The sequence below is a fragment of the Pelecanus crispus genome, unplaced genomic scaffold (genome assembly GCF_030463565.1).
Source record: "Pelecanus crispus isolate bPelCri1 unplaced genomic scaffold, bPelCri1.pri SCAFFOLD_347, whole genome shotgun sequence".
Classification (NCBI taxonomy): Eukaryota; Metazoa; Chordata; class Aves; order Pelecaniformes; family Pelecanidae; genus Pelecanus; species Pelecanus crispus.
In genome coordinates this window covers 1-22,032 of record NW_027461415.1, presented here as the reverse complement: position 1 = coordinate 22,032, position 22,032 = coordinate 1, and the positions used below count along the sequence as shown (strand labels likewise).

At 65.5% G+C, this 22,032-nt stretch overlaps 1 protein-coding gene across 1 annotated transcript in view; it reads left to right on the top strand.

Moving 5' to 3' along the window:
• Positions 1-21,769, top strand: part of LOC142597007 (spectrin beta chain, non-erythrocytic 4-like) — a gene marked incomplete at its 5' end in the record, with an annotated part of 30,061 nt that extends 8,292 nt beyond the window's left edge. Inside the window, 23 exon segments of the mRNA XM_075727452.1 lie at positions 2-89; positions 377-468; positions 1,484-1,537; positions 1,539-1,631; positions 3,998-4,261; positions 9,599-9,823; positions 11,320-11,409; positions 11,517-11,795; positions 11,893-12,023; positions 12,118-12,322; positions 13,949-14,571; positions 16,030-16,168; positions 16,248-16,332; positions 16,440-16,636; positions 17,433-17,630; positions 17,723-17,838; positions 17,927-18,006; positions 18,712-18,800; positions 18,802-19,010; positions 20,163-20,336; positions 20,433-20,475; positions 21,607-21,717; positions 21,719-21,769. Coding sequence (XP_075583567.1) covers positions 2-89; positions 377-468; positions 1,484-1,537; positions 1,539-1,631; positions 3,998-4,261; positions 9,599-9,823; positions 11,320-11,409; positions 11,517-11,795; positions 11,893-12,023; positions 12,118-12,322; positions 13,949-14,571; positions 16,030-16,168; positions 16,248-16,332; positions 16,440-16,636; positions 17,433-17,630; positions 17,723-17,838; positions 17,927-18,006; positions 18,712-18,800; positions 18,802-19,010; positions 20,163-20,336; positions 20,433-20,475; positions 21,607-21,717; positions 21,719-21,769 — 3,636 coding nt within the window.
• Positions 21,770-22,032: the final 263 nt, after the last annotated feature.

Genomic DNA, 22,032 nt, shown 5'->3' with positions numbered 1-22,032 from the left:
CATGAAGATCCAACAGACCCTACAAGCCGGCGAGAGCCTCCAGCGTCAAGGCAACCTCTACAGCGACCGCGTGGCCGAGGCGATGGAGGGTCTCCGCGCCAAGTAGGTGCCGGGACGGCATCACCTTGACCCCCGCCCCCTGGCACCCGGGACCGCCCCCCCCGGGGACGATGACGGAGCTGGATTTCCTGGTGTATCCTCACCGCGGCTGGCGGAGGCTGCGCAACCCCGGTGCCTCAGTTTCCCCCTTGCGTTAATTTGCTTTGCGGGAGGGCGGGGTGGGTTAATTAGGTTCTTAATTGGGGTGCTGGTGGCGGGGCGGGGGGGGTCACCGGGTGGGCAGCGCTGAGCCGGGCCCCCCTCCCCGCACCCGTAGGAGCCACCCGAAATTACCAGCTGGCGCAGGAGTGGATGCAGCGGCTCCAGGACCACCTCGAGCTGCAGCGGTTCCTCCAGGATTGCCGCGAGGTAGCGCCGGGACCCCTGAACCCCCCCCCAACTGCGGACCCTTGACCCCCTCCCCGAATTACCCAGGGTGTGGCGGCAGGGGGGGGGCGGTCCAGGTTTGGGTGCAGAGGGTCCCGACGGGTGCTGGGGTGGGCGCGTGGTGGGACCCGGACCCTCGGGATGGGTGCCGCTGGCGTCACCCCCCCGCCGGCGTCCCCGTCCTTGGTGGGCTCCGAATGACGTCACCCATGGCTTTGGGTGGGGGGGGGGGTGTCCCCAAGGGTCCCCAAGGCCCCCTCCCAAGCTGGACCAGGGGGTCGCGCCCCCCCCCCCCCCCGCCACGGATGCTCCTCAGCATCTCGGGGGGCTTCGCCGATGGACGGGGTGGGAGCCGCGGTGGTCCGTCGCCGGCGCGGTGCCGGCAGGCGGGAGGTTGGCCAGAGCCCGCCGGCTTTCTGGCGCAGATACCGGGAGGCCGGATCCGGCCTCCGCGCTCCGCCCGGCATCTGCTGCAAAGGCTCTGCGGCATCGCGCCAATGCCACCATCATCCTCCTCATCCTCGTTATCCTCCTCGCCCTCCTCATCCTCCTCGCCCTCCTCATCCTCCTCGCCCTCCTCATCCTGCTCGTCCTTCTCATCCTCCTCATCCTCCTCACCTTTCTTGTCCGCCTCATCCTCCTCGTCTTCCTCACCCTTCTCGTCTTCCTCACCCTTCTCATCTTCCTCACCTTTCTCATCCTCCTCACCCCCCTCATCCTCCTCACCCCCCTCATCCTCCTCACCCCCCTCATCCTCCTCACCCTTCTCACCCCCTTCACCCTTCTCCCCCTTCTCACCCCCCTCCCCCTCCTCATCCTCCTCCCCCCCCTCCCCCCCCCTCCCCCCTCCTCATCCTCACCCCCCCCAGCGCCCTAGAGGGACCCCGCAGGCCCCAGCGTGGTCCCGCCAGCCCCCCCAAAGGTTGGGGGGGGGGGGATCACCTGGGGAGGGGGGGGGTCGCCAACCTCCCCCCCCCCCCCCCCCCCCCCTCCGTAGCTGGATGGCTGGATCCAGGAGAAGGTGCTGATGGCGGGGGACCCCTCCCGGGACCCCCCCCCCCCGCCCCCCCAAGCCATGGCTCAAGCACCAGGCGTTCATGGCCGAGCTGGCGCAGAATAAAGAGTGGCTGGAGAAGATCGAGAAGGTAGGGGGGGGAAGAGAAAAAAAAAAATGAAATAAAATAAGGGGGGTGGGATCTGGGGGGGGGCGGGGGGTCGCATGGAAGCCGGCGGGGAGGGATGAGCCTTAACCGCTTCCTCGCCGGGGCCTGGCGGGGCGTTTGGGGGCGGGGGGGGGGGGGGACGTGGTGGTTGTGGGCCCCCCCCCCCCTCCCTGCACCCCCCCTCCTCCCTGCACCCCCCCCTGCACCCCCCCCGCACCCCCCCTTCGTTGCATCCTTCCCTGCTTGCAGCCCTGCTCGCTGCATCCCCCCCCCCGCCCCCCCTTCCCCGCTTGCTGCACCCCCCCAGTTCGTTGCATCCTCCCCGGCTGCACCCCCAGTTCGTTGCAAACCCCCCCCCGATTTCGTTGCAACCCCCCCCCAGTTCGTTGCACCCCCCCATTTCGTTGCATCTTCCCCGGCTGCACCCCCAGTTCATTGCAAACCCCCCCCCATTTCGTGGCACCCCCCCCCATTTCGTGGCACCCCCCCCATTTCGTGGCACCCCCCCCATTTCGTGGCACCCCCCCAGTTCGTTGCACCCCCCCCCAGTTCGTGGGACCCCCCCCAGTTCGTGGGACCCCCCCCAGTTCGTTGCACCCCCCCCAGTTTGTGGCATCACCCCCATTTCGTGGGACCCCCCCCCATTTCGTGGGACCCCCCCCCATTTCGTGGGACCCCCCCCAGTTTGTGGCATCACCCCCATTTCGTGGCACCCCCCCCCCCATTTCGTTGCACCCTTCCCCGGCTGCACCCCCCTTTCGCTGCGCCCCACTTTTGCTGCATCCTCCCGCCCCCCCCGCTGCATCGTTCCCCATTGCACCCCCCCCATTGCGCCCCCCCCCGCTGCACCCCCCTTTTGCTGCACCCCCATTTCCCCGCACGCCTCTCTGGCTGCACCCGCCCCCCTTTTGCTGCACCCCCCCCTTTGCTGCACCCCCCCTTTGCTGCACCCCCCTTTCTCTGCACCCCCTTTGCTGCACCCCCCTTTCTCTGCACCCCTTTTGCTGCAACCTCTTTCCCTGCACCCCCTTTTTCTGCCCCCCAGCTCTACCCCCTTTTGCTGCACCCCCTTCCCTGCCCCCAGCTGCACCCCCCTTTCCCTGCACCCCCTTTCCCTGCACCCCCTTTCCCTGCACCCCCTTTTGCACCCCCTTTTGCTTCACCCCCCTTTCCCTGCCCCCCAGCTGCACCCCCTTTCCCTGCACCCCCTTTCCCTGCACCCCCTTTCCCTGCACCCCCCTTTCCCTGCCCCCCAGTTGTACCCACATTTTGCAGCACCCCCTTTCCCTGCACCCCCCCTTTCCCTGCCTCCCAGGTGTACCCCCCTTTTGCAGCACCCCCTTTCCCTGCACCCCCTTTCCCTGCCCCCCCAAGCTCCACCCCCTTTCCCTGCACCCCCTTTTGCTTCACCCCCCTTTCCCTGCCCCCCAGCTGCCCCCCCTTTCCCTGCACCCCCCCTTTCCCTGCACCCCCCCTTTCCCTGCACCCCCTTTCCCTGCACCCCTCCTTTCCCTGCCCCCAGCTGCACCCCCTTTTTCTGCACCCCCTTTTTCTGCACCCCCTTTTTCTGCACCCCCTTTTTCTGCACCCCCTTTCCCTGCCCCCCAGCTGCCCCCCCTTTCCCTGCACCCCCTTTCCCTGCCCCCAGCTGCACCCCCTTTTTCTGCACCCCCTTTTTCTGCACCCCCTTTTGCTTCACCCCCTTTTGCTTCACCCCCCTTTCCCTGCCCCCCCGCTGCCCCCCCTTTCCCTGCACCCCCCTTTCCCTGCACCCCCCCAAGCTGCACCCCCCCTTTCCCTGCACCCCCTTTCCCTGCACCCCCCCTTTCCCTGCCCCCAGCTGCACCCCCTTTTTCTGCACCCCCTTTCCCTGCCCCCCAGCTGTACCCCCTTTTCCCTGCACCCCCTTTCCCTGCACCCCCTTTCCCTGCACCCCCCAAGCTGCACCCCCCCTTTCCCTGCCCCCAGCTGCACCCCCTTTTTCTGCACCCCCTTTTTCTGCACCCCCTTTTTCTGCACCCCCTTTCCCTGCACCCCCCCTTTCCCTTCCCCCAGCTGCACCCCCTTTCCCTGCACCCCCTTTTGCAGCACCCCCTTTTCTGCACCCCCTTTTCTGCACCCCCTTTCCCTGCCCCCCAAGCTGCACCCCCTCTTTTCTCCCCCTCCCCCCCCCGTACCACCCGCGCCCTTGCACCCCCTCCTTCCCCCAGGGGGCGCTCTCCATGACGCCTGGAGACCCCCACCCGGTGGCCAAGGCCCTTCCCCCCCTTACCCCAAAAGTGTGTGTGTGTGTGGGGGGGCACACCCCCTCCCCCCCCCATTGACCCCCCCCTTTTACCCCACCCCAGGAAGGCGAAGAACTGCTCCTCGCCAAACCCGAATTAACGGGCGCCGTCCGGCGCCAACTGGAAGAGTTGCGCCAACGTTGGCTTGAGCTGGAGGCCACCAGCCGGGCCAGGAGCCGGCGGCTAGCGGAAGCCGCCGCCGCCGAGCGCTTGGCCCGCAGCTACGCCGAGATGGAGGCGCGGCTGGGGCGGCTGGAGGAGCAGCTGGAGAGCGCGGGGGCCGGGGGCGACCTCCTCAGCGTCAGCAGGCAGCTCAACCGGCTGCAGGTGGGCGGTGGGGGCTGGGGGGGGGGGCTGCCAGGGCTTGGGGGGCGGCAGGATATGGGGGGCAGCAGGTTAGGGGGTGTTGGGGGGCAGCAGGGCTTGGGGGGCACCAGGTTATGGGGGGATCTTGGGTGTTGGGGGGCAGCAGGTCTTGGGGGGCACCAGGATATGGAGGGATCTTGGGTGTTGGGGGGCAGCAGGTCTTGGGGGGCACCAGGATATGGGGGGATCTTGGGTCTTGGGGGGCAGCAGGTCTTGGGGGGCACCAGGATATGGGGGGATCTTGGGTGTTGGGGGGCACCAGGTTATGGGGGACATCAGGTTATGGGGGGGACATGGGGTGTTGGGGGGGCAGCAGGTTATGGGGAGCACCAGGATATGGGGGGATCTTGGGTGTTGGGGGGCACCAGGGCTTGGGGGGCACCAGGTTATGGAGGGACCTTGGGTGTTGGGGGGGCAGCAGGTCTTGGGGGGCACCAGGTTATGGAGGGATCTTGGGTGTTGGGGGGCAGCAGGTCTTGGGGGGCACCAGGATATGGAGGGCTCTTGGGTCTTGGGGGGCACCAGGGCTTGGGGGGCACCAGGATATGGGGGGATCTTGGGTGTTGGGGGGCACCAGGTCTTGGGGGGCACCAGGATATGGGGGGACCTTGGGTGTTGGGGGGCACCAGGTTATGGGGAGCTCCAGGATATGGGGGGATCTTGGGTGTTGGGGGGCACCAGGATATGGAGGGATCTTGGGTGTTGGGGGGCACCAGGTCTTGGGGGGCACCAGGTTATGGAGGGACCTTGGGTGTTGGGGGGGCAGCAGGTCTTGGGGGGCACCAGGATATGGGGGGATCTTGGGTGTTGGGGGGGCAGCAGGTCTTGGGGGGCACCAGGATATGGGGGGATCTTGGGTGTTGGGGGGGCAGCAGGTCTTGGGGGGCACCAGGTTATGGAGGGACCTTGGGTGTTGGGGGGGCAGCAGGTGTTGGGGGGCACCAGGATATGGGGGGATCTTGGGTGTTGGGGGGCACCAGGATATGGAGGGCTCTTGGGTGTTGGGGGGCACCAGGTCTTGGGGGGCACCAGGTTATGGAGGGACCTTGGGTGTTGGGGGGGCAGCAGGTCTTGGGGGGCACCAGGATATGGGGGGATCTTGGGTGTTGGGGGGGCACCAGGTCTTGGGGAGCACCAGGATATGGGGGGATCTTGGGTGTTGGGGGGGCACCAGGTTATGGGGAGCACCAGGATATGGGGGGATCTTGGGTGTTGGGGGGCACCAGGTCTTGGGGGGCACCAGGATATGGGGGGATCTTGGGTGTTGGAGGAGCAGCAGGTTATGGGGGGCACCAGGATATGGGGGGATCTTGGGTGTTGGGGGGCACCAGGTTATGGGGAGCACCAGGTTATGGGGAGCACCAGGATATGGGGGGATCTTGGGTGTTGGGGGGTACCAGGTTATGGGGAGCACCAGGATATGGGGGGATCTTGGGTCTTGGGGGGCAGCAGGTCTTGGGGGGCACCAGGATATGGAGGGCTCTTGGGTCTTGGGGGGCAGCAGGTCTTGGGGGGCACCAGGTTATGGAGGGATCTTGGGTGTTGGGGGGGCACCAGGATATGGGGGGATCTTGGGTGTTGGGGGGGCAGCAGGTCTTGGGGGGCACCAGGATATGGGGGGATCTTGGGTGTTGGGGGGCAGCAGGTCTTGGGGGGCACCAGGATATGGGGGGATCTTGGGTGTTGGGGGGGCACCAGGTGTTGGGGGGCACCAGGTTATGGAGGGATCTTGGGTCTTGGGGGGCAGCAGGTCTTGGGGGGCACCAGGATATGGGGGGACCTTGGGTGTTGGGGGGCACCAGGTTATGGGGAGCACCAGGATATGGGGGGATCTTGGGTGTTGGGGGGCACCAGGATATGGGGGGATCTTGGGTGTTGGGGGGCAGCAGGTCTTGGGGGGCACCAGGTTATGGAGGGATCTTGGGTGTTGGGGGGCACCAGGTCTTGGGGGGCACCAGGATATGGGGGGATCTTGGGTGTTGGAGGAGCAGCAGGTTATGGGGGGCACCAGGATATGGGGGGATCTTGGGTGTTGGGGGGCACCAGGTTATGGGGAGCACCAGGATATGGGGGGATCTTGGGTGTTGGGGGGCACCAGGTTATGGGGAGCACCAGGTTATGGGGAGCACCAGGATATGGGGGGATCTTGGGTGTTGGGGGGCACCAGGTTATGGGGAGCACCAGGATATGGGGGGATCTTGGGTGTTGGGGGGGCAGCAGGTCTTGGGGGGCACCAGGATATGGAGGGCTCTTGGGTGTTGGGGGGGCACCAGGTGTTGGGGGGCACCAGGATATGGAGGGATCTTGGGTCTTGGGGGGCAGCAGGTCTTGGGGGGCACCAGGATATGGAGGGCTCTTGGGTCTTGGGGGGCACCAGGGCTTGGGGGGCACCAGGTTATGGAGGGATCTTGGGTGTTGGGGGGGCACCAGGATATGGGGGGATCTTGGGTGTTGGGGGGGCACCAGGTCTTGGGGGGCACCAGAATATGGGGGGATCTTGGGTGTTGGGGGGGCAGCAGGTCTTGGGGAGCACCAGGATATGGGGGGATCTTGGGTGTTGGGGGGCACCAGGTTATGGGGAGCACTAGGATATGGGGGGATCTTGGGTGTTGGGGGGCAGCAGGTCTTGGGGGGCACCAGGATATGGAGGGCTCTTGGGTCTTGGGGGGCACCAGGGCTTGGGGGGCACCAGGTTATGGAGGGATCTTGGGTGTTGGGGGGGCACCAGGATATGGGGGGATATTGGGTGTTGGGGGGGCAGCAGGTCTTGGGGGGCACCAGGATATGGGGGGTCCTTGGGTGTTGGGGGGGCACCAGGTGTTGGGGGGCACCAGGATATGGGGGGATCTTGGGTGTTGGGGGGCACCAGGTTATGGGGAGCACCAGGATATGGGGGGATCTTGGGTCTTGGGGGGCACCAGGTCTTGGGGGGCACCAGGTTATGGGGGGTTCTTGGGTGTTGGGGGGGCAGCAGGTCTTGGGGGGCACCAGGTTATGGGGGGGACATGGGGTGCTGGGGGGCCAGCAGGTGTTGTTGGGGGGACATGGGGTGTTGTTGGGGGGCCATGGGGTGCTGGGGGGCCAGCGGGTGTTGTTGGGGGGACATGGGGTGTTGTTGGGGGGCCATGGGGTGCTGGGGGGCCAGCGGGTGTTGTTGGGGGGCCATGGGGTGTTGTTGGGGGGCCAGCGGGTGTTGTTGGGGGTACATGGGGTGTTGTTGGGGGGCCATGGGGTGCTGGGGGTCCAGCGGGTGTTGTTGGGGGGACATGGGGTGCTGGGGGGCCAGCAGGTGTTGTTGGGGGGCCATGGGGTGTTGTTGGGGGGCCATCGGGTGCTGGGGGGCCAGCGGGTGTTGTTGAGGGGCCATGGGGTGTTGTTGGGGGGCCATGGGGTGCTGGGGGGCCAGCAGGTGTTGTTGGGGGGACATGGGGTGTTGTTGGGGGGCCATGGGGTGCTGGGGGGCCAGCGGGTGTTGTTGAGGGGCCATGGGGTGCTGGGGGCCAGCAGGTGTTGTTGGGGGCCATGGGGTGTTGTTGGGGGGCCATGGGGTGCTGGGGGGCCAGCAGGTGTTGTTGGGGGGCCATGGGGTGTTGTTGAGGGGCCATGGGGTGCTGGGGGGCCAGCAGGTGTTGTTGGGGGACATGGGGTGTTGTTGGGGGGCCATGGGGTGCTGGGGGGCCAGCAGGTGTTGTTGGGGGGCCATGGGGTGTTTTTGAGGGGCCATGGGGTGCTGGGGGGCCAGCGGGTGTTGTTGGGGGGCCATCAGGTGTTGTTGGGGGGCCATGGGGTGCTGGGGGGCCAGCGGGTGTTGTTGGGGGGCCATGGGGTGCTGGGGGGCCAGCAGGTGTTGTTGGGGGGCCATGGGGTGTTGTTGGGGGGCCATGGGGTGCTGGGGGGCCAGCAGGTGTTGTTGGGGGGCCATGGGGTGTTTTTGAGGGGCCATGGGGTGCTGGGGGGCCAGCGGGTGTTGTTGGGGGGCCAGCAGGTGTTGTTGGGGGGCCATGGGGTGCTGGGGGGCCAGCAGGTGTTGTTGGGGGGCCATCAGGTGTTGTTGGGGGGACATGAGGTATTGTTGGGCGGCCATGGGGTGCTGGGGGGGCCAGCGGGTGTTGTTGGGGGGCCAGCGGGTGTTGTTGGGGGGACATGGGGTGTTGTTGGGGGGCCATGGGGTGCTGGGGGGCCAGCAGGTGTTGTTGGGGGGACATGGGGTATTGTTGGGGGGCCATGGGGTGCTGGGGGGGCCAGCGGGTGTTGTTGGGGGGCCAGCGGGTGTTGTTGGGGGGCCATGGGGTGTTTTTGAGGGACCATGGGGTGCTGGGGGGCCATGGGGTGTTGTTGGGGGGCCATGGGGTGTTGTTGGGGGGCCATGGGGTGCTGGGGGGCCATGGGGTGTTGTTGGGGGGCCATGGGGTGCTGGGGGGCCAGCAGGTGTTGTTGGGGGACATGGGGTGTTGTTGGGGGGCCATGGGGTGCTGGGGGGCCAGCAGGTGTTGTTGGGGGGCCATGGGGTGTTTTTGAGGGGCCATGGGGTGCTGGGGGGCCAGCGGGTGTTGTTGGGGGACTAGCAGGTGTTGTTGGGGGGCCATGGGGTGCTGGGGGGCCATGGGGTGTTGTTGGGGGGCCATGGGGTGCTGGGGGGCCAGCAGGTGTTGTTGGGGGGACATGGGGTGTTGTTGGGGGGCCAGCGGGTGTTGTTGGGGGTACATGGGGTGTTGTTGGGGGGCCATGGGGTGCTGGGGGGCCAGCGGGTGTTGTTGGGGGGCCAGCAGGTGTTGTTGGGGGGACATGGGGTGCTGGGGGGTCAGCGGGTGTTGTTGGGGGGCCAGCGGGTGTTGTTGGGGGGACATGGGGTGCTGGGGGGCCATGGGGTGTTGTTGGGGGGCCATGGGGTGTTGTTGGGGGGCCATGGGGTGCTGGGGGGCCATGGGGTGTTGTTGAGGGGCCATGGGGTGCTGGGGGGCCATGGGGTGTTGTTGGGGAACATGGGGTGTTGTTGGGGGGCCATGGGGTGCTGGGGGGCCAGCGGGTGTTGTTGGGGGGCCAGCAGGTGTTGTTGGGGGGCCATGGGGTGTTGTTGGGGGGCCATCAGGTGTTGTTGGGGGGCCAGCGGGTGTTGTTGGGGGGCCATCAGGTGTTGTTGGGGGGCCATGGGGTGCTGGGGGGCCATCAGGTGTTGTTGGGGGGCCATGGGGTGCTGGGGGGCCCGCGGGTGTTGTTGGGGGGCCATCAGGTGTTGTTGGGGGGCCGGCGGGTGTTGCTGGGGGGCCGCGGGGCTGAGCCCCACCCGGGTGCCCCCAGACGCTGGAGTCGCAGGTGCAGCAGTGGTACGAGCAGGCGGGCGAGCTGCGGGCGCAGGCGGCGGCGCTGCCGGCGCAGGCGGCGGGCGGGCGGGCGCTGGGGGAGCGGCAGAGCGCGGTGGGCGCCCGCATCGTCCGCCTGCTCGAGCCCCTCAAGGAGCGCCGGAGAATCCTGCTGGCTTCCAAGGAGGTGCACCAGGTCAGCCACGAGCTGGAGGACGAGGTGGTGAGTGCGGGCGTCGGGATCGGGGTCGGGATCGGGGATGGGATTGGGGACGGGGATGGGATCGGGGATGGGGACAGGGATGGGGATGGGGACGGGGATGGGATCAGGGATGGGGTCAGGGATGGGGTCGGGGTCGGGGTTGGGATTGGGGATGGGATCAGAGATGGGGACGGGATCAGGGATGGGGATGGGGTCGGGGATGGGGATGGGGACGGGGATGGGATCGGGGTCAGGGTTGGGATTGGGGATGGGGACAGGGTCGGGGACGGGATCGGGGATGGGATTGGGGATGGGGACGGGGATGGGGTCGGGATCGGGGATGGGATCAGGGACAGGGTCGGGGATGGGATTGGGGATGGGGACGGAATCAGGGATGGGGACAGGGATGGGGATGGGGTCGGGGATGGGATCGGGGATGGGGTCGGGGTTGGGATTGGGGATGGGATCGGGGTTGGGGACGGGATCGGGGATGGGGACGGGATCAGGGATGGGGATGGGGACGGGGATGGGATCGGGGATGGGGTCGGGGTTGGGATTGGGGATGGGATCAGGGTTGGGGACAGGATCGGGGATGGGGACAGGGTCGGGGACGGGATCGGGGATGGGATTGGGGATTGGGGATGGGGACGGGGATGGGGTCGGGATCGGGGATGGGATCGGGGATGGGGTTGGGGATGGGGACGGGGTCGGGAATGGGATTGGGGATGGGGACGGGGACGGGATTGGGGATGAGGACGGGGTCAGGATCAGGGATGGGGACGGGGTTGGGATCAGGAATGGGGACAGGGACGGGATCAGGGTCGGTGACAGGGATGGGGATGGGATTGGGGATGGGGACGGGGTCGGGGACAGGATTGGGGATGGGGACGGGATCAGGGATGGGGACGGGGTCAGGGACGGGATTGGGGATGGGGACAGGGATGGGGATGGGGTCAGGGATGGGATTGGGGATGGGGACGGGGATGGGGACGGGGTCAGGGACGGGATTGGGGATGGGGACGGGGATGGGGACGGGGACGGGATCAGGGTCAGGGACGGGGATGGGGACGGGATTGGGGATGGGGACGGGGTCAGGGTCGGGATGGGGGATGGGATTGGGGATGGGGACGGGATTGGGAATGGGGATGGGATCGGGGATGGGGATGGGGTCGGGGAAGGGGACGGGGTCGGGGACAGGATTGGGGATGGGGACAGGGTCGGGATCAGGGATGGGGACAGGGTCAGGGATGGGATCGGGGATGGGGACGGGGTCAGGATCAGGGATGGGGACGGGGTCAGGGATGGGATTGGGGATGGGGATGGGGTCGGGATCGGGGATGGGGATGGGGACAGGGTCGGGGTCGAGGTCGGGGATGGGGACGGGGTCGGGGATGGGGACGGGATCAGGGATGGGGACGGGGTTGGGGTCGGGATCGGGGATGGGGTCGGGGGCGGGATCGGGGCCGGGATCAGGGCGTGGGTGCCGCCGAGGTCCATCCCGCCGCCCCCTCCCCCAGCTGTGGGTGCAGGACCGCCTGCCCTTGGCCACGCTGAAGGACCACGGCACCAACCTGCAGACGGTCCAGCAGTTCATCAAGAAGAACCAGGTGAGCCCCCGCCCCAGCGAACGCGGTGGCGGTGGGGGGGGGACACACCCCCCCCCCGGTGACCCCTCTCCCCGCCACCCCCCCCCTCACCTCCGCCCCGCTCCCAGAACCTCCGCCGGGAGATCCAGGTCCACCGGCCTCGCGTGGACGAGGTGTTGGAACGCGCCGGAGCCGTTGCCTCCATTAAAAGCCCCGAAGCCGAAGGGGTCCGACGTCTTCTGGAGCGCTTGGGAATGTTGTGGGGGGAGCTGCAGGAGCAGGCAGAGCGCCGGCAGCAAAGCCTGGATGCCACCTACCAGCTGGAGCAATACTTCTTCGACGTGGCCGAGGTGGAGGCGTGGTTGGGCGAGCAGGAGCTGCTGCTGATGAGCGAGGAGAAGGGGAAGGTGCCGACGGGGCGGCTTTGGGGGCGAGCGGTTGAGGACCCCCGCCCGCGTCTCACCGCCCCGCCGTCTCTCCCCCCCGCCCCGCCGCCCACCCAAGGATGAGCAGAGCACCCTACAGCTCCTCAAGAAGCACCTCCTGACGGAGCAAACGGTGGAGAACTACGAGGAGACCATCGCCCAGCTCTCCCGCCAGTGCCGTGCTCTTCTTGAGCTTGGCCACCCTCAAAGGTGGGGCGCGACCCCCCTCCGTCGCCCGCCCCAAGCACCCCCACCAATGCCGGGGGGTCTTTGGCGTTCACCGGGCGCTGTGTCCCTTGCCCAGCGAACAGGTCAGCAGGCGGCAGTCGCAGGTTGACCGGCTCTACGTGTCTCTGAAGGACCTGGTGGAGGAGCGCAAGGCCAAGCTGGAGCAGCAATATTGGCTCTACCAGCTCAACCGCGAGGTGGACGAGCTGGAGCATTGGATCGCCGAGAAGGAGGTGGTGGCCGGCTCGCCGGAGCTGGGACAGGACTTTGAGCACGTCACGGTCAGTTGGGGGGATGTGCCGAGGGCGGGGGGGCCCTTGGAGGTCTTGGAGTTGTCCCCATCCTGGGTTGGGGGTCCTGGTGAAGTCCCCGCCCTATGCCAGGGCTCTTGGTGTGGTCCCATGCTGGGGGTCCTGGCACCATCCTGGTCCTGGGCACCATCCATGCTCCATGCCGGGGGTCCTGGCGCCATCCTGGTCTTGGGGCACCACCAATGCTCCATGCCGGGGGTCCTGGGCACCATCCATGCCCCATGCTGGGGGTCCTGGCGCCATCCTGGTCTTGGGGCACCATCAATGCTCCATGCTGGGGGTCCTGGGCACCATCCCTGCCCCATGCTGGGGGTCCTGGCACCATCCTGGTCCTGGCACCATCCATGCTCCATGCCGGGGGTCCTGGCGCCATCCTGGTCTTGGGGCACCACCAATGCTCCATGCCGGGGGTCCTGGGCACCATCCATGCCCCATGCTGGGGGTCCTGGCGCCATCCTGGTCTTGGGGCACCATCAATGCTCCATGCTGGGGGTCCTGGGCACCATCCCTGCCCCATGCTGGGGGTCCTGGCACCATCCTGGTCCTGGCACCATCCATGCTCCATGCCGGGGGTCCTGGCGCCATCCTGGTCTTGGGGCACCACCAATGCTCCATGCCGGGGGTCCTGGGCACCATCCATGCCCCATGCTGGGGGTCCTGGCGCCATCCTGGTCTTGGGGCACCATCAATGCTCCATGCTGGGGGTCCTGGGCACCATCCCTGCCCCATGCTGGGGGTCCTGGCACCATCCTGGTCCTGGCACCATCCATGCCCATGCCGGGGGTCCTGGCACCAGCCTGGTCCTGGGGCACCATCAATGCTCCATGCTGGGGGTCCTGGGCACCATCCCTGCCCCATGCTGGGGGTCCTGGCACCATCCTGGTCTTGGGGCACCATCCATGCTCCATGCTGGGGGTCCTGGGCACCATCCCTGCCCCATGCCAGGGGTCCTGGCGCCATCCTGGTCCTGGACACCATCCATGCCCATGCCGGGGGTCCTGGCGCCATCCTGGTCTTGGGGCACCACCAATGCTCCATGCCGGGCGTCCTGGGCACCATCCATGCCCCATGCTGGGGGTCCTGGCACCATCCTGGTCCTGGACACCATCCATGCCCCATGCTGGGGGTCCTGGCGCCATCCTGGTCTTGGGGCACCACCAATGCTCCATGCTGGGGGTCCTGGGCACCATCCCTGCCCCATGCTGGGGGTCCTGGGCACCATCCATGCCCCATGCTGGGGGTCCTGGCGCCATCCTGGTCTTGGGGCACCATCCATGCTCCATGCTGGGGGTCCTGGGCACCATCCCTGCCCCATGCTAGGGGTCCTGGCACCATCCTGGTCTTGGGGCACCACCAATGCTCCATGCTGGGGGTCCTGGGCACCATCCCTGCCCCATGTCGGGGGTCCTGGGCACCATCCATGCCCCATGCTGGGGGTCCTGGCACCATCCTGGTCCTGGGCACCACCAATGCTCCATGCCGGGGGTCCTGGGCACCATCCCTGCCCCATGCCGGGGGTCCTGCCCCCATCCCTGCCCGCTGCAGCCTGCACGGCACTGCCCGCCCCTCACCCCTGCCCATCCCTACCCATCCCAGCTGCTCCAGGAGAAATTCCTGGAGTTCGCCAGCGAGACGGGCAGCGTCGGGCAGGAGCGGATCGCCGCCGTCAACCAAATGGTGGACGAGCTGATCGACTACGGGCACGCCGACGCCGCCACCATCGCCGAATGGAAGGACGGGGTGAACGAAGCTTGGGCAGACCTTCTGGAGCTGATGGAGACCCGGGCCCAGATGTTGGCGGCTTCCCACGAGTTGCACAAGTTCTTCAACGATTGCAAAGAGGTTTTGGGGCAAATCGAGGAGAAAAGGCAACGCCTGCCTGAACTGGCAGCCCGTGAGGGCAGGACGTCGGCTGGCGCCTTGCAGCGGGCGTTGGGTGCCTTCGAGCATGACGTGGAGGTGTTGGTGACCCAAGTCCGGCAGCTGCAAGAGGGGGCGGCCCAGTTGAGGACCCTCTACGCCGGGGACAACGCCGAGGCCATTGCTGGGCGGGAGCAGGAGGTGCTACGGGCGTGGAAGGAGCTCTTGGCGGCGTGCGAGGAGTGCCGGCTCCACGTGGCCAGCGTCGCCGATAAGATCCGCTTCGTCGGCACCGTGCGAGACCTCCTCGCCTGGATGGACGGCGTCCTCTGCCAGATCGGCGCCGGAGAGAAGCCCAGGTAGCAGGAGCTGCGGGCCACGCCGAGGTCCCGCGGCCTGTGCCTGCCCCAAGAAGCGTGCCCTGGCCCGGAGCCGGGGATCCGTGTCCTGTCCCATCCCGAGGACCCGTGTCCTATCTGATCCTGAGGACCCACGTCCTGTCCCATCCATGAAACCAAGAAAGTCCTGTCCCGTCTGGAGGACCCGTGTCCTGGCCCATCCCGAGGACCCTGTGTCCCATCCCATCCATGAAGCCAAGGAATTGTGTCCAGTTCCACCTGGAGGATCCATGGCCTGTCCCATCCCGAGGACCTGTGTCCCGTCCCATCCGTAGCACCAAAGAGCTGTGTCCTGTCCCATCTGGAGGACGCATGTCCTTTCCAATCCTGAGGACCCATGTTATGTCCCATCCATGGAGCCAAGGACCCCTCTCCTGTCCCATCCCAAAGACCCATGTCTTGTCCCATCCATGAAGCTGAGGAATTGTGTCCTGGCCCATCTGGAGGACCCATGTCCAGTCCCATCATGAGAACCCATGTCCTCTCCCATCCCAAAGATCCATGTCTTGTCCCATCTGTGAAGTTGAGGACTTGTGTTCTGTCCTTTCCGGAGGACCCGTGTCCTGTTCCATCCCGAGGATCTGTGTTCTGTCCCATCCCAAGGATCCATGTCCTGGCCCATCCATGGAGCCAAGGACTGGTGTCCTGTCCCACCTGAAGGATCCATGTCTTGGCCCATCCATGGAGCCGAGGACCACGGTGTCCTGTCCCATCCCAAGGATCCGTGTCCTGGCCCATCCATGGAGCCGAAGACCCGTGTCCTGGCCCATCCCAAGGATCCATGTCCTGGCCTGTCCATGGAGCCGAGGACCCCATGTCCTGTCCCATCTGGAGGATCCATGTCGTGGCCCATCCATGGAGCCAAAGACCCGTGTCCTGTCCCATCTGGAGGATCCATGTCCTGGCCCATCTGGAGGATCCATGTCCTGGCCCATCCATGGAGCTGAGGACCCGTGTCCTGTCCCATCCATGGAGCCAAAGACCCGTGTCCTGGCCCATCCCAAGGATCCATGTCCTGGCCCGTCCATGGAGCTGAGGACCCGTGTCCTGGCCCATCCCAAGGATCCATGTCCTGGCCCATCCCAAGGATCCATGTCCTGGCCCCTCCATGGAGCTGAGGACCCGTGTCCTGTCCCATCTGGAGGATCCATGTCCTGGCCCATCCATGGAGCTGAGGACCCGTGTCCTGTCCCATCTGGAGGATCCATGTCCTGGCCCATCCATGGAGCTGAGGACCCGTGTCCTGTCCCATCTGGAGGATCCATGTCCTGGCCCATCCATGGAGCCGAGGACCCCGTGTCCTGGCCCATCCCAAGGATCCATGTCCTGGCCCATCCCAAGGACCCATCTCCTGTCCCATCCCGGTGGGGGGGCATCCCCCTCCCCTCCCGCCCTCCCAGCCCCCATCCCCACTCGTAGGGACGTCTCCTCGGTGGAGCTGCTGATGAACGACCACCAAGGTCTCAAGAGCGAGATCGAAGCCCGGGGCAAGAGCATCGCCGCCTGCCTGGAGCTGGGCAAGACCCTCATCCTCAGCAAGAGCCCGGCGGCCGACGAGGTGCCCGGGGGGGTGGGCGACAGTGGCGGGGGGCTGCAACTGTTTGGGGGGTCCCAACCCACCTCCCCCATCCCTGCAGATCAAAGCCCACGTGGAAAAGCTGCTTGCGAAGAAGAAGGAGATGATGGAGAAGTGGGACAAGCACTGGGAATGGCTGCAGCAGAGTGAGTCCCACCTTGGGGCGGTGTTAATTTGGGGAGGGGGGGGTCGGGGATGGCGCCGCCACGAGCGCGTCCTTCCGTCCGCCCGCCCCCGTCCGTCTGTCCGGCAGTGCTGGAGGTGCACCAGTTCGCCCAGGAGGCGGTGGTGGCCGACGCTTGGCTGACGGCCCAGGAGCCCCTGCTGAAGAGCCAGGAGCTGGGCAGCAGCGTGGACGAGGTGGAGCAGCTGATCCGGCGGCACGAGGCGTTCCGGAAGGCGGCCGCCGCTTGGGAGGAGAGGTTCAGCTCCCTGAGACGGCTCACCACGGTACGGGCACCTTGGGGGAGCTGATGTCACCCCCCGGCCTGTCCCCCGCCCGGGGCCACTGCAGCCGCTGGCTCAGCATCCCTGTACCCATCTCCGTCTCCACCTCCGTCTCCATCTCCACCTCCATCTCCACCTCCGTCTCCGTCTCCACCTCCGTCTCCACCTCTATCTCCATCTCCACCTCCATGTCCACCTCTATCTCCATCTCCACCTCCATGTCCACCTCCATCTCCATCTCCACCTCCATCTCCATCTCCACCTCCATCTCCATCTCCACCTCCGTCTCCATCCTTGTCCCCATCCCCGTGCCCATTCCATCCCTGTCTCCCTCCCCATGTCCAACCCTATCACTGTCCTCATCCTCATCTCCAACTCCACCTCCACCTCCATCTCCATCCTCTCCATCCCATCCCTGTCTCCACCCCATGTCCAACCCTATCCCTATCTCTATCCCTGTCCTCATCTCCACCTCCATCTCCATCTCCACCACCTCCATCTCCATCTCCATCACCTCCACCTCCGTCTCCATCACCTCCATCTCCACTACCTCCATCTCCATCCTTGTCCCCATCCCTGTCCCCATTCCATCCCTGTCTCCATCTCCATGTCCAACCCTATTTCCGTCCTCATCCTCATCTCCGTCTCCACCTCCGTCTCCACCTCCATCTCCATCCTTGTCTCCATCCCATCCCTGTCTCCATCCCCATGTCCAACCCTATCCCCATCTCTATCCGCGTCCTCATCCCCACCTCCATCCCCACCTCCATCCCCACCCCACCGCACCCCATCCCTGCAGATCGAGAAGCTGAAGGCGGAGCAGAACAAGCAGCCGCCGACGCCGCTCCTGAGCCGCAAATTTTTGGGGGAACCCCCGGGGGGGGCAACGCCGTCGCCGGGTGGGCCTGAGCGCCCCGAAAGCCGCCGGCTGGAGCCCCGCGTCGCCTACGTGCGCCATGAGCTCCGTCCTGAGCGCCTACAGCCCAAACTTGACCATGTCCAAGGACCTCCCGGGGATGGGGGTCCCGGGGGGGAGCCGCCCCCGCCTGCCACCACCGGTGAGACCCCGGTCCCCCCAAAACTGATGAGCCCGAGGAGGGGAGGACGGGGCTGCTGGAACGGCGCCGGGAGCGGCGAGAGCGCCGGCTGGAGCGGCAGGAATCCAGCGAGCCGGAGCCGCCGCGGCACGACGGCAAGGGCGGCGGGTGAGCGTGGGGATGGGGACGCCGGTGTCACCGTCAGGTGGCTGGGACCGACGTGACACCCCCCCCCCCCCCAAATCTCTGCCCACAGCAAAGCCACGCTGGCCGACATTGTGGAGCAGCTGCAGGAGAAGGAGGCGGGTGGCCCCTTGCCAGCTACGGTGAGCCCTTGGTGTCCCCTTGGTGTCCCCTTGGCATCACATTGGCGTCCCCTCCACATGCCCTTGGCTTCCTCTCGGCGTCCCCTTCGTGTCCCCTTGATGTCCCCTCGGTGTCCCCTTGGTATCACCTTGGCATCTCCTTGATGTCTCCTTGCCTTCAACATGGTCTCCCCTCGGCGTCCCCTCATCATGTCCTTGGCATGACATTGGTGTCCCCTTGACCTCCCCTTGACGTCCCCTTGATGTCCCCTTGGCATCCCCTTGGTATCACCTTGGCGTCTCCTCGATGTCTCCTTGCCTTCAACGTGGTGTCCCCTCGGTGTCCCCTCATGATCTCCTTGGCATGACATTGGTGTCCCCTTGGCCTTCCCTCAGCATTCCCTTGATGTCCCCTTGGTGTCCCCTTGGTATCACCTTGGCGTCCCCTCGGCGTCTCCTTGGCATCACTTTGGTGTCTGTCCCCTTGGTGTCCCCTTGGTGTCCCCTTGGTGTCCCCTTGGTGTCCCCTTGATGTCCCCTTCGTGTCCCCTTGGTACCACCTTGGCATCTCCTCGATGTCTCCTTGCCTTCAACATGGTCTCCCCTTGGCGTCCCCTCATCATCTCCTTGGCATGACATTGGTGTCCCCTCGACGTCCCCTCGACGTCCCCTCGGTGTCCCCTCGGTGTCCCCACCTTGGGGGGCCGCCGGGAGCCACATCCCAACACCCATCGCCCCCCCCCCCAGCCCCGGGAGCGGGAGTCCCCCGCCCGCCTGCCCACCGGCCCGGAGGCGCTGCCGGAGAGGATGCCGCGCCCCGACCGGCCCCCGCGCCCGTGACCGCCCCAAACCTCGCCGACGTCCGCGACCCAAAGACCCCGCCCAGGGCCCGGGGGAGACGCGGAGGTCGCGGTCGGCCCCGGCGCAAGGCAGCGCCCCTCCGCCCCCACCGCCCCCCACCCACACGGTGCACCACGAGGGCTTCCTCTTCCGCAAGCACGAGCTCGACGGACCCAACAAGAAGGCATCGAACAGGTTGGGGGGGGTCAACGGAGGGGGCAGGTGGGATGGGGGGGAGCCTGTGCAGGAAGGGGGTGCACCAAGGGTTGGGGGTCCATCAATGGAGAGCGTTCACCATGACTTGGGGGCTCAATCATGCACTAGGGTTTGGAGATCCATCAGTGGTGAAGGTTCACCAGGGTCTGGAGGTCCATCAATGGAGAGGGTGCACCAGGGTTTGGGGTGTCCATGAATGGAGAGGGTGCACCAGGGTCTGGAGGTCCATCAATGGAGAGGGTGCACCAGGGTCTGGAGGTCCATCAATGGAGAGAGGGTTCACCAGGGTTTGGGCTGTCCATGAATGGAGAGGGTGCACCAGGGTCTGGAGGTCCATCAATGGAGAGAGGGTTCACCAGGGTTTGGGGTGTCCATGAATGGATAGGGTTCACTAGAGCTTGGAGGTCCATGAATGGAGAGGGTTCTTCAAGGTTTGGGGGTCCATCAATGGAGAGGATGCACCAGGGTCAATCAATGGACATCATGCACCAGGGTTTGAGGTGTCCATCAATGGAGAGGGGTCACCAGGGTTTGGAGGTCCATGAATGGAAAGGGTTCTCCAAGGTTTGGAGGACCATGAATGGAGAGGGTTCTTCAGGGTTTGGAGGTCCATGAATGAAGATGGTTCTTCAAGGTTCGGAGGTCCATGAATGGAGAGGGTTCTTCAGGGTTTGGAGGTCCATCAATGGAGAGGATGCACCAGGGACAATCAATGGACATCATGCACCAGGGTTCAAGGTGTCCATCAATGGAGAGGGGTCACCAGGGTTTGGCGATCCATCAATGGAGAGGGTTCTTCAAGGTTCGGAGGACCATGAATGGAGAGGGTTCTCTAAGGTTTGGAGATCCATCACTGGTGACGGTTCACCAGAGCTGGGAGGTCCATGAACAGAGAGGGTTCTCCAAGGTTTGAAGGTCCATCAATGGAGAGGGTGCACCAAAGCTTGGAGGTCCATGAACAGAGAGTGTTCTCCAAGGCTTGGAGGTCCATCAATGGTGAGGGTGCACCAGGGTTTGGGGTGTCCATCAGCGGAGAGGGTGCACCAGGCCTCGGGCAGTCCATACACCACAAAGCAGCGCTGGCCACCCCACCGGTGCCACCACCCCCGCCATGTCCCCCCCCTTGAGCAGGTCCTGGGTGAACCTCTACTGCGTCCTGAGCAAGGGCGACCTGGGCTTCTACAAGGACGCCAAGGGCCAAGCGGCGGGCAGCACCCACGGGGGTGAACCTCTCCTCAACCTCCACCACTCCACCAGCGAGGTGGCCAGCGACTACAAGAAGAAGAAGAACGTCTTCAAGCTCAAGTACGTCGGGGTGCTCACGGGGTGGGGTGGGTGGGGTGTCCCCCAAATTCTTGGTGTTGGGTGGGGGGGGGCGTTGAGTAGGTGCTTCTCTTGTAGGACCAGTGATGGGAGCGAGTTCCTCCTGCAAGCCAAGGATGAGGTAGGGATCTACGGGGTTGGGGGGGGGAGGCGGGGAGGTTTTGGGGGACCTGATGATGGTTTGGGGGGACCTGATGGTGGTTTTGGGCACCTCATGATGGTTTTGGGGGATCTGATGGTTTTGGGGGGACATGATGATGGTTTGCAGGCACCTGATGATGGTTTTGGGGGATCTGATGATGGTTTTAGGCACCTGATGATGGTTTTGGGGGATGTGTTGATGGTTTTGGGCACCTGATGGTGGTTTTGGGGGACCCGATGATGGTTTTGGGCACCTGGTGATGGTTTTGGGGAACATGTTGATGGTTTGGGGGGACCTGATGATGGTTTGGGCACCAGATGATGGTTTGAGGGCACCTGATGATGGTTTTGGGGAGCATGTTGATGGTTTTGGGGGACCTGATGATGGTTTTGGGCACCTCATGATGGTTTTGGGGAACATGTTGATGGTTTGGGGGGACCTGATGATGGTTTTGGGCACCAGATGATGGTTTGAGGGCACCTGATGATGGTTTTGGGGAGCATGTTGATGGTTTTGGGGGACCTGATGATGGTTTTGGGCACCTCATGACGGTTTTGGGGGACATGTTGATGGTTTTGGGGGACCTGATGACGGGTTTAGGCACCTGATGATGGTTTTGGGGGACCTGATGATGGTTTTGGGCACCTCATGATGGTTTGGGGGCACCTGATGATGGTTTTGGGGAACATGTTGATGGTTTTGGGGGACCTGATGACAGGTTTAGGCACCTGATGACAGTTTTGGGGGACCTGATGATGGTTTTGGGCACCTCATGATGGTTTTGGGGGACGTGTTGATGGTTTTGGGGGATCTGATGATGGTTTTGGGGGATCTGATGACAGTTTTGGGGGATCTGATGACGGGTTTAGGCACCTGATGACAGTTTTGGGGGACCTGATGATGGTTTTGGGCACCTCATGATGGTTTTGGGGGACATGTTGATGGTTTTGGGGGACCTGATGATAATTTTGGGCACCTGATGATGGTTTTGGGCGCCTCATGATGGTTTGGGGACACCTGATGATGGTTTTGGGGGATCTGATGATGGTTTTGGGCACCTGATGATGGTTTTGGGGGACCTGATGATGTTTTTTTTGGGGTGCCCCGCAGGAGGACATGCGGGGGTGGCTGAGGGCGCTGGCCGCCTGCGCCCAGGAGCACGCCGAGGTGGCCCGCTGGAGCCAAGCTCTTCTCACCACCTCCTCCACCGACGAGGGCCCTCCCCCGGCGGGAGGGCGACCGGCGCTCCAGCACCTCGGGGAGACGGAAGTGACCCCCCCCACACGCCCACCCCCGTTTTTGGGGACCCCCCACCCCACCCCACCCATCGGGGTGGTGGTGGGACCCAGCTCAGATATGGACCCACCCACAGGGGCTCCGTGGTGGGGAGGTGGTTTTGGGGGACCCCTCTTTGCGCCCCATGGGTTGGGGGGGGGCGGACTATGTGTGGGGATAGGGGGGCAGCGTGGGGATGGGGTGCTGCCCCCCCAAATCCTGGGGTCCCTCCCCAAATCCTGGGTGCCCCCCCCCAAATCC